Here is a 20,677-nt window from a genome sequence, read left to right on the forward strand (position 1 = left end):
ACCCACTTTTTTTTTAAACTCATTTTATCTATATATAAACTTCTGTTTCCTTATCAACGACGCAAGACAAATAGATTTTTGTTTAGATGCGGTTTTTTCTATCAAAATCATTGCAATTTAATAGAAACAAAATTTATTCTAGTGATTTAAAACTTTTGCACTTTTAATTAGTTTCGCAAACCCAGATTTATAAAGTTCTGAGTGAAAAGTTAAACCATAAAGCACTAAAAACTTTTCAATGCACTCATAATTTTTCAAGAATGTTCAAATTAGAGAAGAAGTGCAATAGAAGAGTAACTTTGACGAAAATTAAAATGCAATTAAATTAGAAATTATATTACTTCGAGTTTTCCAAAGACCCTAAAATGAATTTTCATTTAGTATATTCTTTAGGAAATGTTTTGCACTTGAAAAAAAAATGAAATGTTTAAAGTGCAAAAATTTCTTGAATGTATAGTCACGTATTTAACACTTTGCAGGAAAAGCAAAAAATTAGCACGTTTTGCTTTCCGTTTCTGAAATAGAATCTCTTTTTCTTTCTATTCAGATTTTTCCCTCGCTTTTTAGATAAGCATTTTAAGTTAAATATTTGCTTCAAGTTTGAGATAAAGTAAGCTTTAAGCTTTTAGAGCTTTCAAATATTTAGTGTCAAAGTTAAAGATGTCATATTGTGGGTTAAAGGTTATTGACGCTTTAATATTACAAGCTCACTTTGACATTTTCAGCATTTAAAAGGTTGAAAAAAATCCTCGTGACAGGATTTAAAATTTTCAGTTTCTGCGTTTTTACTCAAAAGCTTAAAAAAATTATATTTGAAAATAAAAGACGCTTATCGAATAAAAAGTTGATTTAAATATCCATTGCCTAAAGCTAAAGATTTCGTCCGACGGTTTCATTGATTATTATCGTATCTGAATTTGTTTAGTGCAGTCGAGCTTCTCAATATGAACAATATTTTCCGAAATCTAACGGAGTTCATGTCAAATTTAAAAATACCTTCAGAGAATATAATAAAATATTTTATTAATAAATAAATAAAAATTGTTTAAGAAGTTAATAAATACGATAATGTTGAGGAAACACCAATAATGGTTCTATTTTTTAATTCATATTCCACGCAAAATTTTCTTCACATAACCTCAAATTTTACCTTTTAAGTACAGTCTTTGTTGCAAAATGTGACGTTTGTATTGTGGTTTGCACAAAATGCAGATACGACAGCGGTAGATGCACTCGAATATTTGTATAACCGGGGTGTCATAATATTAATACTTTCTGAGCTGCGAGAATGGTAAAAAAAAGATGGCAAGTGTTTTATCTTGCCGCTCTACTGCTTACAAAGTTGGCAGTCATGAAATCGCTCGAAAACTGACCGAATCACAGTTGGTAACGCATAGAAAATTATTCGAATTGCTTTTCAGATGGTTCAGAAAATGTAGATGATCGTCGTGATCGTCCATTTTACTGATATTCCACTGGAGTGCATTCTTTCTAAAAAAAACGTAGTTTTAATTTAAAATTGTTTAATTTAAAGATGTTGAATTTCAAGATGTTGAATTTAAAAATTGCTGAAGTTTTATGTGTAAACTCAAAAATTGTTGAATTCTGTTTATGTTGAATTTTCATTTCATTTCGAAGATTTTGATTTTTTGCCTCTTTAGACATTTCTAATGTTTTTCTGTACTCGGGATATCCCCCCCCCCCCCAATGCGAAATGATTACATCTGATGCTCGAATCTTCACGATATACTTATTATACATATAAATATTTGATGTTCTATATGACTTTTTCCCAATGAAAAGCACCTCGACTGAAGTATAACTCTCAAAAGGAAATTCAACAATTTTTACACAACTTTTGTTTAAAAATTCAAAAACTTTAATATAATAAAAACTATAATCATACTATAATGGTGGTATTTTTTTAAATTTCTTCAACAGTTTTAAGTCACGAAACACTGTTGAAAAATTTTTATTACTATAATTGTAAGAAATTTTACACAGATCGCAATTAAATAATTAATTTATCCGATTTCACACTATTATCGTGTTAAAATTTTACACATTTTCAAATTAAACAACATTGTTGAAATTTTTTTAAACTATAATAGTGGTAATTTTCAATCACATGACAATAAATTACCAAAATGTTGTGTATTTTTTTAAACATTTTTAAATTAAACAACTAAAATCGTCGATTTTGCACTATTATAGTAGTAAAATTTTACACATTTTTTTACTGCGCATTTAAAATTTTGCATACTATACAATACACCTGTCCTTCCCCCTTTTCTTAAACTTAATATTAATATTACATGTGACACCACGGTAAGAATATAATATTAAAGATTTTCTATTTTGCGTGAGACTGATTTTTAAATTAAAGAAATTTAAAAACAATCAAAAAATTAAAATCCATTTCAGTTTATTTATTGCAGAGTTTTGTGCATTTTAATTTACAACATTGATAAGAAATTTTACACTTTACAATTAAAATTTTTAACATAAGAAAGTCAAGGAGTTGGACTCCTTCCAGATGCGTCAAGGGGTGCAATCCTTTCAGGACAGGAAAACACAAAATTCTTTGCCAAGTTTTCGACACTTTCACGCGCCTTCCTCGTGGTCAAATTTGTGATTTGTCTCTGAAATTTTGTCCACACGTCTATCCACTATTCTAATTGAGAATTTATAGGGAAAATTGGGAACTCTTCGCGGCTTCTACTTCCAACTGTTGGCTATCAATGTCTAAGAAGGAGCACATGCGACGAATTTCCAATTTTCAAATTACAGATTTGACCACTACTGAGGAAGATTCGTTGAAGCGTTGAAAGCTTTGGCAAAGAATTTTGTGTTTTCTTGTGCTGAAAGGATTGTACCCCCTAACACATCCGGAAGGACTCCATCTCCTTGACATTCTTACGCTATTGCTGCCGTCAGTAATCTAGCAAAAATTAAATTTTTTAAAAAAGAATAATATTTATTGACTTCTTTATTTCGATTTAAAGTTTAGGGATCTATACCTTGCATATAGCGCATATAGCATTTTTTCGGATTCCTCAGAGAAATGTCTCAATAAATATTGAATTTCCTTTCTTATTCGAAAGGAAACCCAAACCCCAAAAATAAATATTTTAGAATTTTTGCGACAAAAAAAAGGGAAAATATTTCCAATGATGATGATATACGTATATTTAAAGGCTGGCGCCCTCGAATACTGACCACTTTCTATAATTTTAATAAAGATTTGCAACTTACACTTTTGACTTTCGAACAAAGAAATTAGTAATAAAAGGATTAAAATGTTAGTAATAATCCATTTAAGTTTTACAAATCAAATTAATTCTCTTTTGCTAATGAAAGAGTTAAATGTTTTCGATAAAAACTTTAACGTGCTCTTTTACCCTAGAGCTTAAATACTGAAAAAAAAATTACAGGAAAAAGAAATTAGAGATCATAAATGGGTCATTGGAAGTATTTTAATTTTTTTTTGTTTTTCATTGAGTATTTTATTCACGAAGACTAAAAAACAGAATGTTTTCTCTAATTTTTTTTTTTCAATATAATAAAAGTATGCTTAAATCAATATATTTAGTGTATTAAAATAATTTATTAAGCTATATTTTCCGAAATTTTCATTCAAAAATGTTAAATATTCAATCGTTGGAACCTGATTTTCGGAGGCTTAAAAAAGACTTTGTAGGAATCACGATTACTCAGAATAGATTCATCTGAAGTAAAATAAACCAAATACTTCTTATTAAAAAATGATAAAAGATTCAATTAGACTAGATTATTATAAAATTGAAAGAAAAATTAATTTTGGACTTTTGGAAGAATTTTATATTAAAAAATTGCCATTTTCGGCGTATTTTACATCACGTTTCATCTTGTAAAATAAGTTGTGATCAAGGAAATAAAAAATCTTTCGTTTAAGTACTAGTTTATTTCATCTAATAACAGGAAATATTCTATTTTTTTGAGGAATCCACTATGAGTTAATCGTTACAACTGAAACCGTAAAGTGAGTTTGAGAAAGGTTTCTGTAAATTAGGCTCCAAAACCTCTGATTTTTTTTTTTAAATTTTAAACGAAAATTGTACTTTTAGGCTTAAGACTTTAAATTACATTTTTTATTGTAATAAAAATATATATTGACAGAAAATATGCTGTTTTTTTAGTGATACACATAATCCCTCTACCCTATTCACATTCAATTTTCTAAGTGTTATGTCAGAAGATAGTAGACTCTCAATAGAAAAAATGCAATATTCCGAATTTGAGTATATACATTAAAAAGCATCTTTAAAAAAAATACCTGCTCTTGGACACGATGATTCATCAATTAATTCCAATGTAAAAATTGGCAAGTTAATTAATAAAACTTTCACCTTCCCCTTAATCTTGTGTCAGTTGCCGAAATATTGCAGTCGTTCAAACACGTCGAAAATATCCAATCATAAAAGTGTGATAACTAATAATTCAGTTTCACATACCATAAATGAAAAGAAAAAAATATTTTTCAGATATGTTTATTAGTAAAAATTCTCAACAAACTCGCCTTTCATAAATGAATTTACAATGCTTCCTTCAGAGAACTATATCTTAATGCAGTTTACGTTTTTGAACTTTCAATATTTATAATGAAAGAAATAGTGGAAACTTTATATTATATAGGAGCAATGTCTTGGCAGAAGCAAAAGCACTATTTCTAGATATGCATTATTAAATATTCCTCTTTTGTTGAAATGAAGTTGTCAATCCCATGCCCCGTGAAATATAGTGCAATGAAGCTCAATGAATATTCAAATAGTTTTTAAGGCAAAAAAATGTATTGACTTAAAGGATATTGAAACTTGAGAGACTTGTTTCATTGAGCGATTGCTCTACTCCTTCATATATTACGAGTCTTAATTTTATTTTATTTATTTTAGACTTTATTTTATATAGTTTTTTTATACAATATTGAAATTTAATTATTGCATCTAATAAAATGCAAGTAGTACAGCGTGTCCACGACAAGATTGTTCCAAATGATTTGATATTTTTATGACAAATGTCACTAGCTCCGCATTTTCATTGTACGTAAGCATTGTAACACGTGTTTTTACCTTTCTTTTGGTGAAACTCTCATCAAATTCTGTTCATTTTTCACTGAGATACGAAATAATAATGGAAAAGAGAAGGAAACTGATCGTATACACATATCTAAAAAATCCTGGAATCAATCACGCGGACCTTGAAAAACTCACAAATACTTCACGCCAGACCGTCCGGAGGCTGATTCTTTGATTCTTCTGGCCGATCTGGTCGATCGGACCGCCCCCCGATCTTCTGACCAGATTTGTCGTCGTGGCATTATTCAAAAGCAACCAAAGAATGGTATGAGAACGACGTTCGTTATGTATCCAAGGAGATGAATCCGCCAAACAATCCAAATCTCCGTCCAGTTGAAACATATTGAGCTATTATCAAATACGATCTGAAGAAGAAGGCTAAACGCGTCTAGAACATCGAGGACTTCGAGAAAAATGGAATGAAACAATCAAAAACCGCGGTGATAATCTTGTACAGACATTGATGGGAGGACTCAAAAAGAAGATACGAGATTTCGCCAATCAAATATTTGAATAAAAAACTAATATATTTAATAAATCTACAATGAAAAGTTTCAAAAACTATTTTTTTTTGTAATATTACATAGACTTTATTATTTAAGCATTTTTCTTGAGAACAATCTTATCGTGCACACGTTTTAATAAGACATATTTTCATTAATCAATTTTCTCTTAAGGATAGATGTTCAAATTTTATATCCCAAATGATACAAAATATGATGCCAATATGACATAAGCTCTGAAAGTGCCAAGAAATCTTCCTTTGACTCTATAATAACATCTTTGAAGAAGATCTGACATACTTAACCAGTGCTACAACCATTTGCTGGTCTTGTCCTGACTCACGCTCACCTGTCTCCTTATCAAACCATCTAAACCACTTCCAATGTTGCAATTTAGCCAGAAATACGAAAGGCACCGCCGACATAAAAATTGGCCACGCCACTTTTTATACTATATTTTTAACATTTTGAATTTGATAGTTAAATAAAAAGAAATTTTCAAGTGATATTAAAAAAATAATAATTAAGAATTAGACGTCTTGAAGATGTCTCTTGGTTTATAATAATATGAAGGAGCTTTTTTTCCATGTTTTGATCTGGAGGTTGGATACCAGAGGTAAGATGGCAGTGGACACGATAAGCTAATAATTTTATTTTATTTCTTTTCTGCAGTACTTTTCGATTAATAAATATCTATCAATTATCACATTTTCAACAGAATATGTCAATTTTAATGCAAGTTTTTTTTTTAAATAAAAGTATTAGATTCTAAATAAATACAATGTCTTTCTATTTGGTCATCTATTATTATCGAACTTTGTAACGCTAAAATAAAATGGTATTTAATATTTAAAAAAGAACATGCTTTCGTGAATTAGATAATTTGTTCTCGCAAAGCGTCAAGTAGAAACTTTGAATTTTTCACGGAAAAGAATTAAGAACACTATATAAATACTGTATTTCCCTACCAATTTCAGCAAGGTTGGACTTGTTAAAAAGGTCTTGGGATTTTGGACAATTTTAAACTGATTCTAAGCAGATTGACAATTATTTTTCAACCAAAACGTGATTATTACTTTTATGCAATTTTAGGAAAATTATAAAGGAATTGTACAAAATTTCGGCCAGCTTGCAATTTCGACAATGTTCCCCAAACTCCCAAGAATTTTTAGTTTTCGTAAAATAAAAACAAAAAATGTCGCTTCGACGAAGGTAATGATGTGCAAAATGCTTTGGACGAATTCTGGAAGGGCAAGGAACTATGAACATCAAGATGGTCGAAATATTACCAAAACCTATTTCTATATTTTTATTCATTAGGGGAGACTGGGGCAGAAAGTTACAAATCGAAAATTTCAAAATTCAATATCTGCCAAGATGAATAAGATAGCGGCTTCAATTTTTTTCCATAGACAGCCTCCATAGGTCTTCTTTAATGTCGTAAGTTTGTTAGAATTTGAACAAGGAATTTAGAAATTAAAAAATATCGAAATTTTTATCCCTATTTTTGAAATATTTTCCGTGCAGAAGATATCAATTATTAGCTACTTATATTAAATTTGATGCACTGGTCAATATTTCCCAAATTATCTGGATATTCTTTGAATACGAATCTGATATCTATTATAGAATTTTACAAAGATTCTTTTCTCCAGAAATCCTTTTATTAAAAACGACCACTTGGGGCAAAAAGTAACAAAAGCTATGGAGCAAAAAGTAACAAAAACCGAAACAATTTCTGATGTTCCACGGTGAAAAGAAACGTGAATGCTATGTGTCGCCGCTTGTTGTTTGCATTGGTCAAATGATTTGCAGTCTTTTGTGTGTTTTTTTGTAAAATAGCTTAAAGTATGCTTTTCTCGCTCAGATAGAGAAAACGGTATTTTACAAAGGTGTAGAAAAATAAATTTCCTATGAAAATATGTCATCTAGGTATTTTACTTAAATTTTCGGAATCCCATAATAAAGCGAATCAGAATGTTATAGTATCTTATGCCTGATACTTTTTGCCCCAGTTTCCTATACACAATATAAAGATTTTCTAAAATGAAAAATAGAGCAGTACAGGAGAAACTTAAAATATTTGTGAAGATTAGAGTCAATCAAAAATACCGATGTTGACAATGTATGAACTATGTATTTTCTGAAAGGTCCATAATGGATGCTAATAAAGGATTATTATTCGTTTTATTCATTTTAAATTGTATTAAGAATGATTTTAGAGAAAATAAGGGCGATAAACTGTCTACAAGCTTCCAAGCAACACTCCTTAAAAAGACGTAACAAAAAAAATCAATTTGTATTAAAAATATTTACATTTCGAACTTAAGACTTTGGCGCTTGCATGCAATTACGCCGGAATTTGGTACAGTTGCCCTATATAATTTATAAATTGGTTTAAATTCTTTGTGGCTATAATTTTCGCGGACATTCATTACAATCTCTTTCGTGTATATTTGGATTCTAGAACAATTTTTTTTAATCTTAACAAATTATGCAATCTTCTCTTGAGGTATAATATTTAGGTTTTACTATTCAAAATGGCATTGTAGCCAAAGTTTGAAAGCCTGCGTTGAAAAATTGTAAAATTGAAATTAATATGTAAAGGGTCAAAGTTATGACTGGTGATATTTCTTCTGAAATTTATTCCTTGTCCCCAAGTGAAAAGTTGCAAAATGTCAATTGTATAATTTGCACCAGGAATCTTCTCCATCAAACCATCCCTTTTCTTGGGGGGATTTGCATAATAATGTGAAAAGATACGCTGGGGTTCAAATTGTACAAGGATCGATTTCACATAAATATATAAGCATCCAATTTATATCTCTAAAATGTTACCATCTTTTTTCTTTCTTCTTTTGATAAAAGTTAAAGGACGTAACAGGAGCTCATGTGGCTTTTCTCATGCCACTTATTCCTACCAGTGAAGAGGGTCTTCTCCAGGTAGTCGGAGGACGAGCATTGGATAAAGAAATTCGATTTTCGGTGGGTCCTCTTATCCAGCAGAGATTTTAAGTCTCTGAGGAGCTTTTCCTATTCAAAGCCCTTTTTTCCTGTTGCAGGTAACATCATCCGATATTGAAAATTTTTCAAAGAGTGGATTTCCCTTTTCTGTCAATAATCAGCACAATGATTTTTCAGAGATGATTGAACAGGTAATGCCATATTCTTATAAATATAAATCATATATTATTTACTTTGCTCTTTTTGCTCTTCAGATCATTGGAAGGGATAAAAATATCCTATTTTTCGGCATAAAACACCCTAAAGTGAATTCCATGAGCAATGAACATCAAATTGCGTTATTTGTGAGTTTGGTAATTGAGAGTGAAAATGACGAAAGTAATCCAATCCAGCGAGAGAAATACGAGAACAGTATTCAGAAAGTATTTAGGTAAATTATTTTAATCAGACTAATGGTGCAGAAGACTAACACAATGGCAATCTTTCAGCTATATTCTTGGACATCTGCTAACTGCTTTTGAGTTGTTCGAGGAAAGGCGTGTAAGGGGTCAATGTCAGAATCTTCTAAGGGTTGCTCGACGTCTTCTCGGGAAAATTGGTAAGATGCATTCTTTCTTCCTCCTTTTATATCAAATTATATCTTATCGTTTCGGATTATAGCAAAGTATAATTGAATTTTGTAACTTAACTGTCACTCGCTCTGATTGACGATTCTTTGTACAAAATAAATTTTATATTGCGCGTTTAAATTGTTAAATAGTTAAATCGTTGAATTGCTCGTAAATTCTCGCTATAAAGCAGCTACGTCCGACTATTTCTTTCCAATCTTTCCCTACTTAGTAATTCAAAATATTCAAATAAACTAAATTTGTACTTGAAATAATATTACACGATTTCGTATACGGTTTTTTTTAAATAGAAGAAACATAATAACAATATTCAATCTGTATCTCAACGGGACTAACATTTTTAATATTCATTGGATATTTGGTCTAATCCTAATCCTAATTTCATTTTTAATAATTTAGCTATTCATAAAATGAGTTCAACTAAAAGGTGGTTCATTGAGAATATTTTCATAATGGCTTGAAGAATGAATTGCTAAACCGAAAATGTTTGAAAAGTGTTTGCGAAAGCTAAGAATAAAGAATCCTTCGCCATTGAATAAGTCACCCCTTGAGTATAATTCTAGTTTCAATTGTCTTAATTTGATATTCTACAATGACCATTAGTATTGTTATTTCTCGTGTTGGTTCAATTAAAATAGAAATTAGCACTCTTCAGTAATATTAAAGTTACGTATTTTAGAGGTTTTGGTATCAAATTCTATTGATGGAAAATTTTCCAAGCAGCTTTACAGCTGAAATATAATTCTGCTTTAATTTTGTGATCTGTACAGCTGTTCATGTATATTAAATAAGATGGAAGGATGAAATTTAAGGCAAATTTGCGTACATAAAGAATAGCGTAAGAGTCAAAACATTGCTCTTCTGCTAAGTTATTCAAAACCATCTTCAACAAATTTACTCAGATTAAGAAATTAAGAATACTTTTGAATATTTCATATGAATAAAAGGGAAGATACAAAACTGAGCTAGTATAGATAATGAATATCAAATTAAATGATAAAATTCTTCAGAACAGGACAATTTTATGTTAGTCGAAAAATTACATTCGAATTTTCGAAGTTGAATATATCAAAATATCCATTTAGATTTTTATAAAATATTAATAGGGAAATGCTTCCAGGCTTCGTACATTGGTTATTTTTCTCTACGGAAATATATTTTTATAGCTAGTCTTAAGTTACATACATATTTTCTGAAAAAATAGGTCAGATTCATAAAAGGAATATAGGAAAAATATGAAGTGCTCAAAGCCAGGATGTGTGCGAAGCCTAAAAGCTTTCTCTTATGTAGTATCTGACCTCGGAATCCTTTTAACAAACTCTCCTAAGTAGGGGAAACTGGGGTACCACCAAACACGGGGTACCACCAAACACTGCGATTTTTTAATCGGATATTGGATATCAGAGGATAAGACCGATAGGAATTTATAGGCACTATAGGGATTCTTGTCTACCGAAGGAATGATCGGGATACTCCAAGTAGTTTAGAAATAAAAATTACTGTTTGGTGGTACCCCGTGTTTGGTGGTGCCCCAGTTTCCCCTAATTGGCCTGACTAGAACTTTTAAGGATCAGAAGGTCATAGCTCTGCTGAACCATATCTTTCGTGCTTCTTGACCGATCTCTATGACCGTTTCTTTATCATGACCTTAAACCAGCAACCCTAGGGTCACTGACTAAATGAACGTGTTCTACTTTAGTCATTTACATCCCTCAAGTGACCTACATAATTTTGGAAAGTTTCCCATTTGAGGTTAATATTGTATCATTCGAGGATACATAAGGAAGGATATAAAGAGCTGATGAATGTTCAAAACTTTTAACCAATTAAACAGAAAAGGTCAATAATAGGGCACAATGGAGTAATTAAAAATTAAACCAAATTTAGAATTTCAAGATTTCCTCACAGAAGACATAAAAAATTACCCTAGAGTGCAGGCAGGATACTTCCTGTTCCTCGTGATATTTGTTTCCTTTTTTACCATTATAAAATAGTGTGGAGATCTTGAAATTCTGAATTCGGTCTGATTTCAAATTACCCCATTCAAGCGCCTGGCAAGTTGGCCTTTTTATATTGAGCTATTTGAAGCCAATTCCTAAATTGATCTCGGACTCAGCTCACAGTGCTCCAAGGAAAAAATTTATTTAAACAAAAATTTTGTATATTTATCCCTCCATACGGAAAGGTATCTTATAATACGGAAAAACTTCTCACTTTTTAAATATTTAGCGTAACAGTCGCGAGTGCGAAAAAATTCCCATATGCATTTGTATGTGAAAGTAAGAAATTGGCTTCAACTTTGAAGGCCACTCGCCGGGGACTAGACCCCATTGTACCATGTACTTTAGTTGTGATTAAGAAACACTCGATCTTAAAAAGAAGATATGTACTGATGGCTTAAATTGTTTCATGAAACATAAAATCCAAAAAAAAAACGAGTAAAAAACTAAGAAATTTCTAGAAAAATTCATCACTTGAGTTCGCTGTTACTTGTCAACAACCTCAAATATTATTATTCATTCATTCATTCATTTTCAACCGCTTATCCCTATTGGGGTCGCGGGATATTATTATTATATTTCCAATATATTTTTGCATAATGTTTGGCCCTGTTTTGTTGTAGCTTTTCCTTTTCTGAACTCTATCTACATTAACCTTCTTACAGAAGGGAACTATTCAATTACATAACATTCGAACGAGATGATCAATCATCTTTCGAAAAGTGAAAAAAATTAAAATCCTTATTCTGGCGAGACCCTACTCCCTGTAGGGCTCATACCAAGTAGTCTTACATTTTGTTTATTTTTGAAAACTCAAAATTTTTGTGTCTAACTCCAGTGGACCGACACAGAGAAACCGACGAGAAACCTACGTTTCTCTAAAAATTACTTCACGCTGTTTGTCTGATCCGCCTGACTGTCACCAAAGCTACAGTTCAAGTAGTAAGGTGCGAAGGCATAAGGACACTTTTTTAAATTCAATTCACAAAAGTCTATAAAGAACTTTCTTTCTCAAACAACTTCGACAAGTTTTGGGTTCGTTAGAAAGGTCTTGACACCCCCGATGAATTTAAATTGATTCTATAACTCTTTATTAACTAGTAATTTAGCGGTTACACACCAAAAATATTTTTTTTATCTGAAATCCAATCGAATTGTTATCACAAAATATTTGTAAATTTTAAGGTTATCTCTGATCTCCAATCCGTAGAGGAATTCTGTAACGATATGACAATGTCATATGGCAAATTTTTGTGATAAATTCGGGAACAGGACAACATTAAAGACTAACGAGCATCAAATGACGATTACAAGGAGCTCTATGAAACTTTTATACTAACTGATGTGAATCTGCGGTGACATAATAATTTATTTTCGACAGTAGCGACTGTCTGTTCCGAAAAAATTAAACCACATTTTTTTTTTGTATCACATTGTTAGGTGTGATTCCTTCTAATCACACCTATTTTAAGAATGTCGCAATAAATGGCCCAACGATGCGTAAAAAGTTGTCATTCACTTAATCTAAGAGATATCTAAAAGTTATTCCACCCCTGATTTTCAATTAAGTTTTTCCGAATTTTTCATACAAAAAAATTAAATTATATGACATTGCCATACTGCTATGAGATTTCCCTATTGGTTCAACCAGTCCCGAGTAGAAGCATTTTAAAACTAGGACGCGTTGTCATCGTTTTTCTCTCAACATTATCTTGGAAAAAAAGACTTAGGGGGAGGTGGGGCTACTTTGAGCTGTAGGGCTACAAACTTGGTTTTGATATAACACTATGCAACACGGTTTTTTCTCAGAGGACTCAAATATGGTGAGTTTGATAGAGTCAAGTCGTCGAGTCCCCTGATTAAGATTATGGTCTTGGATTTGCTCAAACACGTCATAATTTTTTTTATTACTTTTATATTCTTTCTGCTTTGCCTTACATTATCTGCATTATATGTAGTCTTACAGCTTAAAGTAGTCCCACCTCCTCTACAAGGATTCTTTTTTTCATTCTAAAGTACCTGTATCTTAGGGCTGTGGCAGCCAAAATCCCGAAAGCCAAAATCCCGAATGTTCAAAACCCTGAAAGGGATGAAATAATATGAAGGATAATGTGTAGAATAATTTCCTACGACAGAGAAGATTTCCCTTTGCTTCCAGTAAGCGCGGTTGCAATCGTGGAAGTAGCTACGACACTTTTAAGAATTCTGGATTTTGGCGTTAGGGATTGTGGCTTTCGGGATTTTGACCAGGACCCCCTTAGAGATAACCCAAGATTATAAAGATTCAAGTAAAATATACATTTTTTAAAAGAAAACGTAATTATTTACTGATTTTTGTTTAGAATGGATTTATTTTAAAGGTATATTTTATTTCAAAATCTGGAACGGTATGAATCAATAAAGGTTTTTATTACAAAAACGTCATTTGTATTATTTCTATCTACTTTTTAGCGTATTCTATGTGATGATTTATTAACTGATTTGATGAATCGTTTAATAAAGTGGTACACACCCAAAAATAACAACAAAGGAAATTTAGCAAAATGCTCGAACATTCAAGAGTTCGAGCACTCTTCAAATTTTCCTTCTCCATTATTGCTTCATGCATCACTGTGCATGCAATTTAAATAATAAGTCAATTAATGTGAAGATTGGTTCTCAATTAAAATAACACTTGTATACATGTGGGAATTTTTTTCAGTGGTATCTCTAACATCAGTGATATGAAAATAAAATAATCTATAGCACAAAGCAAAATTTTTTTGCAGCACTATTATTATCGGTATTATCTAATATCTAATGTACATATCCACGATTTTTTTATTTACTTTACAATGTACATAAAAAAAATTCTACATATGTGGTGGTGAATCAATTTACAATTTTCACATGATATTTCATTCATTGTGCAGTCTCGAGGCGATTTTCATTCATTGAAACGCAGAAAAAAACTGTAACCATTCTCAACTCTCAATTGTTAATGGTATAATACATTCCGGAACATTCAATCGTTACCCCATCCAGTGAGAGATGATTGCACGAAAAAGAATGATTTTTTTAAAGTTTCTTCGTTTTATTGGATACATTCGCTAAAAATCAATAGAAAATACGTATGTATTTAGTGTTCAATTTATGTTTTGTTCTGCATTGAAAAATATCATGGGACTATCGCTGATTTTATTCAAACAATTTTCTGTTCTCTCTTTTTTTTATGTTCGTCGTGACAATTTTCTATACCCAGATATTATTCCTATTGTATATTTACTAAGTGGCTTTCCAAACAGAATTTATAGTTTAAACCGTAAGGATAAATATAAAGTTCTTCCTATTATCTCTCTTTGTACAATGCAGCCATACATCTTTTTGACTTTAGTATCGATTTCCCACTCTTCCAGTGCAATTATTTCTACTATAAATTATAAGGCACGTAGGTGTTCGTTCAATCATACTTTATAACATTTTTTTGTCGACATGGCGTGTATCCCAAGAGACTGAAGCTTCAACTCCCCTTTGGCCAAAGTGACTTTTATTATACCAATATAATGAATGTTTTTTGAAAAAAATGTAGAAAAGCTCTTATCAAAAGCATCGTAAAATATTTGGGTTAACTGGTGAAAATTCTTTTGGGATTCAGTAAGAAAAAAAATAATGAAATAAATTTGATTGGTATAAAATATTCGATGTGCTTTCATAGTGTCATAAAGGAAGAAAAATGCAATTTTGTCGTCTTTTATATCCACAAAATCGAGCAAATTGTAAGCTAGACAAAGTGCTGACTTAAATGTTATTTGGAAAAGAAAATCATTTAAATCTATTTATCATCAGTCACTGCATTCGATGTTTATGTATTATGATTTTTCTCTTTTTTGACTAAGGGCAGAATAACATTGACAATCAAGTGCTCACCGTCAATGTAAAAACCTCATTGTTTTTCCTTAATTTACGCATTTTCATTGCAATTCTCACGCAATTTCTCAAATATTGTATTACCTCATCAAGAAAATTGAATAAATAAAACGAAAATTCGATAAACGGTGAGCAAAACAAACTGTACGAGTGATTAATCGTACATTTTTTTTGCTCACCGTTTATCGCATTTTTATTTTATTTTTTCAATTTTGTTATATTATTTTCATCTAGTGCCTCTCAGAGTATAAAGCAGTCTTTAGACTACAGGTTTAACCCAAGTTCCGATGGTCTTAAAATCGTAAATAGCGAGCATTTTAATTTTTTATGTAAGCCAAATAGGTCACTTATCTTTAATAATTCAATTATAAGTCAATTTTTTCCAACAATTCATAATTGTTAAGAAATTAGAGCAGTTAAGCCATATGGCAAAGTTTTAAGTCTGAAGCCCGTATAAGACAAGGCAGTACCGTAATTAAGAATTCGTGTAAGAATTGCAATGAAAATGCGTAAATTAAAGAAAAACGGTCAATGTGATTCTGCCCTAAAGCGCCACAATTCAACGATCACACTTTATGTATTCTGGAATGTTCAAGTGTTTTGCAAAATCTACATAAGATGTTGAAATTCAACCAATCAATCGAAGATATGGTATGTTTTGAAGTTTATGAACTTTGAACCATGTCATCTGGTCTAATTAACATTTTAGGACAATTAATTACCAGTCTGAATAAAAAGAACCATATTAGCCGGTGGGTAAAAACTTCCAAATAGGATAGATATTGGAATTAACTTCATTTGAATATAAGTTCGGCAATTTTGAAAGCAAGACAAAGATATCAACAAACCGGTTTTCGGAAACCCTTCCATAAGTGAACACTCTCCCTAGACTTTTCACTTTTTCTTTGAAAAAGCTTCATAGAATTTCCTCTGTAGTTATTCCCAAATTCAGATAAATAATGAAAGATTTTTATCCATATCAATACTTATTTTAGATAATAATAGAGACAGAAAAATTGTGGAATGCTTGGAAGATCTTAAAGACTATACTTCGGTGTATAGTCTAAATTCTAAATTTCATTATCGTTTAGAAAAATATTTGAAAATACAAATTTATATAAAATAATTTTTAAAAACTTTAATAATAATAATAATGCTGGCACCATAGAGGAACTTGGTCTTCTCTCAAGCGAGATTTCTTGACATACACTAACCCTTTAAAATGTTAATTTAAAAAAGAAAACAAAAAAACTATTTTATTGAAGAAAAGTAGAAACTGAATCGTTGGCGAAAAATATTTGTATGATCCTAGGCTGATTTTCGAATGCTCGTTACTGTCTAACGCTCTGAAAGCCGTTTAAATAAACTATCGCTATTCGAATGATCTAAGGATCTATAATATTTAAATTTTTAGATTTAGAGTTTGAATTCTAGAGAGTCTTCCAAAGATATCGAAAATTATTAATCGTATCGAGACACTTTATTTTGTATTACAATGTAATCATTACAATTTGCCCCAGGTTGGAAGAATCTGCTGATCGTAGATCGCCCCAGAAACGTCTTCCCCATAGTGAATGCTTCTTCCATGCTCCTGAAGTTTTATTTTTTTTTAGGCAGAGGTAGTGCATTTTATTACGTTTTATCACAGTGAAAATGTATTTTTCTGACATTCGGTTTGCTTGCACCGGGCGGAATCCGTTAGAACTTCTTTTCTAAGGGCCAAAATAGCCTCAGGCTGATCTTCGGAAATATTTCGCATGTAACATTTAGCAGTAGAAGATTAGTTTGAGGAAACTTATGCAAACGACCTATATTCTATGATTCTAAACCTCAGTGAATAACAATTTGGGATAAATCTTTATTGCCAAATTTTTACAGGCTAAATATTTTTGAGGATCAGCCTAAGTCTAATTAGGCTCCCTAAAGGGATGAAACCTGAGGATCACCCCGTAGATTCTGAGGACTTTGGAGATGTCTGTCACTTGCGAGAAACAATGCTCTATATGTCAATAGAACCGTCAGAGTTTAGGAAATCTATTTCTGAAGCCATCATTAGAACTTTCCCTTGACCACCCCGAAGCAACAACCCCGAATCATCCCCTAACTACGCCTAGAAGAGTTCAGACATTCGATTCTGGGGTATTTTACTCGAATTGGAATTTAATTAGGAAATAAAATATCAGTAAAGAATATCACAATGTTTTTACGCCATGGTGGACGACACGAATGGGTTTTCTTCACCCCCTAGGAGGTAGTCGGTCCGCCAGGGTGCATTTTTTACAAGGGCAGGGGCTCCGCTTATTCATAACAATATTTTAGGTTTCTGGAACTCCAAAATATAGAAATCTAAAGATTCTAAAATTTTAAAATCTAACCAAGAATTTCTAAATTTCTAGGCGTCTATATTTTAAAATTCTAAAAATTCCAAATTTGCCAGATTGTAGATTTTTAGAATTTCTAGAATTATAAAATATAGGTATCTATAAGTTCTAGAGTGTATAATATCAACTTTCTTAATTTTAGGTTTATTAATTTCTAGATTTTTAAACTTTACAAATTTTCTATTCTTAAATTTCTAAAATGTATAATTTTCTAAAGTCTAGATTTCGAGTTTTATCTGAGCTCTTTACGATTAATTAGGATGATTCAGATTCAGTTTTTGAATTTGAACAATGATTTGAATGTGCTAAAGATGAACATATTTAAGAAAACGTCTAAAAATCAATGAAATTGTTTTGAACAACCCAAAACTGAAATTAAGAGAGCTTAGCGGCCCAATGGCCGTTTGTTCAACATACTATATTATATTTAGGATATAAAGTAGCTCTTCACAGATTAGTTGCTACATTTGCATACTTAGACCAAAATCGATAAACTAAAAACGAAACGAAATAAAATGAAATTTGGTTTTGAGTTAGCCCTTCAGCCACTATATTCACAATCCCAGGACTCAAAGGAGTTTTATCCGAAGATATAGCTCAACGAATAGCAATTTTACTTAAATGACAAACTAATACTTGAAATTATAGTCTATTTTGGAGAGTTTTCAATTGTCTAGTGCTATTCTTCTTGTGAAAATTACTTTAGATTAATGTTCGTACGAAAACTGCAACTTCATTCTATTTTTTTTTGCCCTTCCAAAAAAAGGTGACTTGGGAAAATTGATGAGGGGAGTAATGGCCGAAGCTAAGGACTTGGCTCAAGCTGAACGATGTTCCCTCTTCCTCATTGATAAATACACGGGGGAACTGGTGTCAAAGGTTTTTGATGGCAATGAAGCTACAGAAGAATTTCGCATTGAAAATGGCCAAGGAATTGCTGGTCATGTGGCCAACACGGGAAAACTGTTGAATATCAGAAATGCCTATCAGCATTCACTTTTTTATAAAGGCGTAGATGAAGTCACTGGATTTAAAACCAGGTTGGTGCAAAAAAACTCATTATTGATATTTCCTTTAACTTGAAGCATTTTTCCGTCTTAGAAACATACTCTGCTTTCCGATCTGCGACGAGGAAAATATAATCGGTGTTGCTCAGTTGTGTAATAAGGTGAGAATAGTTGTAGAATTCTCGAGAAAAGATTCCTGTAGTTAATTATTTTACTACATAAAACTGTTTTGCTTTTTTTCTTTTACTAAAATGAGGAAATAAAGAAAGTGTTCTTGACTCTTAATATATTATTATTCTCTTGCAGGCAAATGGTTTTCATTTTGATAAATGCGATGAAGAAATTGCCACAGCATTTTCAATTTACTGTGGCATAAGCATAATGCATGCATTAGTTCATGAACGTGTTCAAAAAGCTGAAGCTCGCCATAAACTGTCACAAGAACTACTTCTTCATCATATGAAGGTCAGAATTTAAAGTTCTATTTAAATATTGTCCAGAATTTAAGCAATTTTTAAGGATAAAAAGCATCAGCTAATAAAGCGTTAGTTTCAATATGGCGGACGCTTTCCTCGGCTTCAGAAAAATTCTTTAGAACTCTGTACTAATTTTTTAGTACAAAGACTTATAAATTGTATATATTGCAGGTACCGGAAGACGATGTCAAGTCAATTTTGCAAGATATGCAAACATCCCGCAATAAGATAGATTTCAATGAATTCACTTGCTTCACCTATTGTCCACGCGAAATTGACAAAAATGCATCAATTCACATGTCTTTTGAAATCTTTAGCTATTTGAAGCTTGTGCACAAATTCAAAATACCAAAAGACAAATTTCTGCGGTTTCTGCTTCTTGTGCAAAAAGGCTACAGAGATATGCCATATCACAATTGGACGCATGCCTTTTCTGTGACACATTTTGGATTTTGCCTCTTCAATAATTTAAAACTACTGGAAAATGGAATTGTAACGTAAGTTCAATTAAGACTCCGGTGCACCTTTTAGATCAGAAAAATTTTATGAAATCAAAATTTATATCCCTTTCTTTCTGAAATATATTGCGTATCTCTATCCCACTCTTTCGTACTCTTCTTCTTCTTGTGGATGTCAAATGAAATTTAATTTAGATTTGAGTGCGAAAGAGCAGGATAGACATGTACAATATGAGTAAAAAAGATGAGTAATAGATTTTGATTTTATGAAATTTTTCTAACCTTAAAAGAATTAAGTTTAAGGATCTTAAGATAACTCTACCAAATTTCGGCATAATTGCATACGAGCGCCAAAGTCTTAAGTTTAAAGTGTAATATTTTTAATACGAATTTATTTTTTTGATACTTTTTTTTAAGGAGTGTTTCTTGGAATCTTGTAGTCAGTTTATCATCTGAGTTTTCTCTAAAATAATTCTTAATACATTTTAAAATGTATAAAAATATATAGACATTGCTTTGGATAATATTTTGGCCACTTTGATTCTTATAATTCCTTGCTCTTCCGGAATTCTTCCAAAGTCTTTATGACATCACCTCGTTCGTCAAAGAGACATTTTTAGTTTTTTTTTTGCACTATACAATTTCTAGAATATGCAAAAACTAAAAATTCATGGAAATTTGAGGAACAGAGAAGTGGCCGAAATTGCGAGTTGGCCGAAATTTGGTACAGTTTCCTTATACTTTATTGCTTAATATTATGATTAGGAAAAACTAATTCTAATTATTTATAACGCAAAACAAAAGCAAAATTTGACGATGAACAAACAATAAAACTGCTTGAATTATCCATTTAGTAAAACCACGTAAAATTTTAGAGTGCAATATTATTCAAATTCGGTAGATAAAAGGAAAGTCTAATTAGTAAAAGCCATTATAAAGCGAATATTAAGATAAAATTAATAACGATGTCATCAAGAAGTTATGATGGAGCAATAAAGATATTGGTTTAATGCAAAGTGATAGAAAATAGTACATTTTATATGCACTCAATTTCCGAATTTTCACCGAATTTCCGCAAAAACAATAAGCTCTCTTTTAAATAAAATCAGTTATATTTCAGAAATTAAATTGCAGATTATTCGATTACAATTTAATATCCTTCTGTTTAATATAGTCGAAAAAATATTTTGATTAAAATTTCGATAATTTCCCATATTGCCTTATTTTAGCAATTCAAAA

The 20,677-nt window shown here is 31.1% G+C and overlaps 1 protein-coding gene across 1 annotated transcript in view; it reads left to right on the forward strand.

The window, feature by feature from the left end:
• Positions 1-20,677, forward strand: part of LOC129807044 (cGMP-dependent 3',5'-cyclic phosphodiesterase-like) — a 28,219-nt gene that overhangs the window by 530 nt on the left and 7,012 nt on the right. Inside the window, exons 2-9 of the mRNA XM_055856022.1 lie at positions 8,486-8,602; positions 8,680-8,772; positions 8,836-9,011; positions 9,070-9,179; positions 18,264-18,537; positions 18,599-18,665; positions 18,811-18,969; positions 19,152-19,477. Coding sequence (XP_055711997.1) covers positions 8,486-8,602; positions 8,680-8,772; positions 8,836-9,011; positions 9,070-9,179; positions 18,264-18,537; positions 18,599-18,665; positions 18,811-18,969; positions 19,152-19,477 — 1,322 coding nt within the window. The remainder of the gene's footprint in view (positions 1-8,485; positions 8,603-8,679; positions 8,773-8,835; positions 9,012-9,069; positions 9,180-18,263; positions 18,538-18,598; positions 18,666-18,810; positions 18,970-19,151; positions 19,478-20,677) is intronic.

This window comes from Phlebotomus papatasi, chromosome 3 (genome assembly GCF_024763615.1).
Source record: "Phlebotomus papatasi isolate M1 chromosome 3, Ppap_2.1, whole genome shotgun sequence".
Taxonomy (NCBI): domain Eukaryota; kingdom Metazoa; phylum Arthropoda; class Insecta; order Diptera; family Psychodidae; genus Phlebotomus; species Phlebotomus papatasi.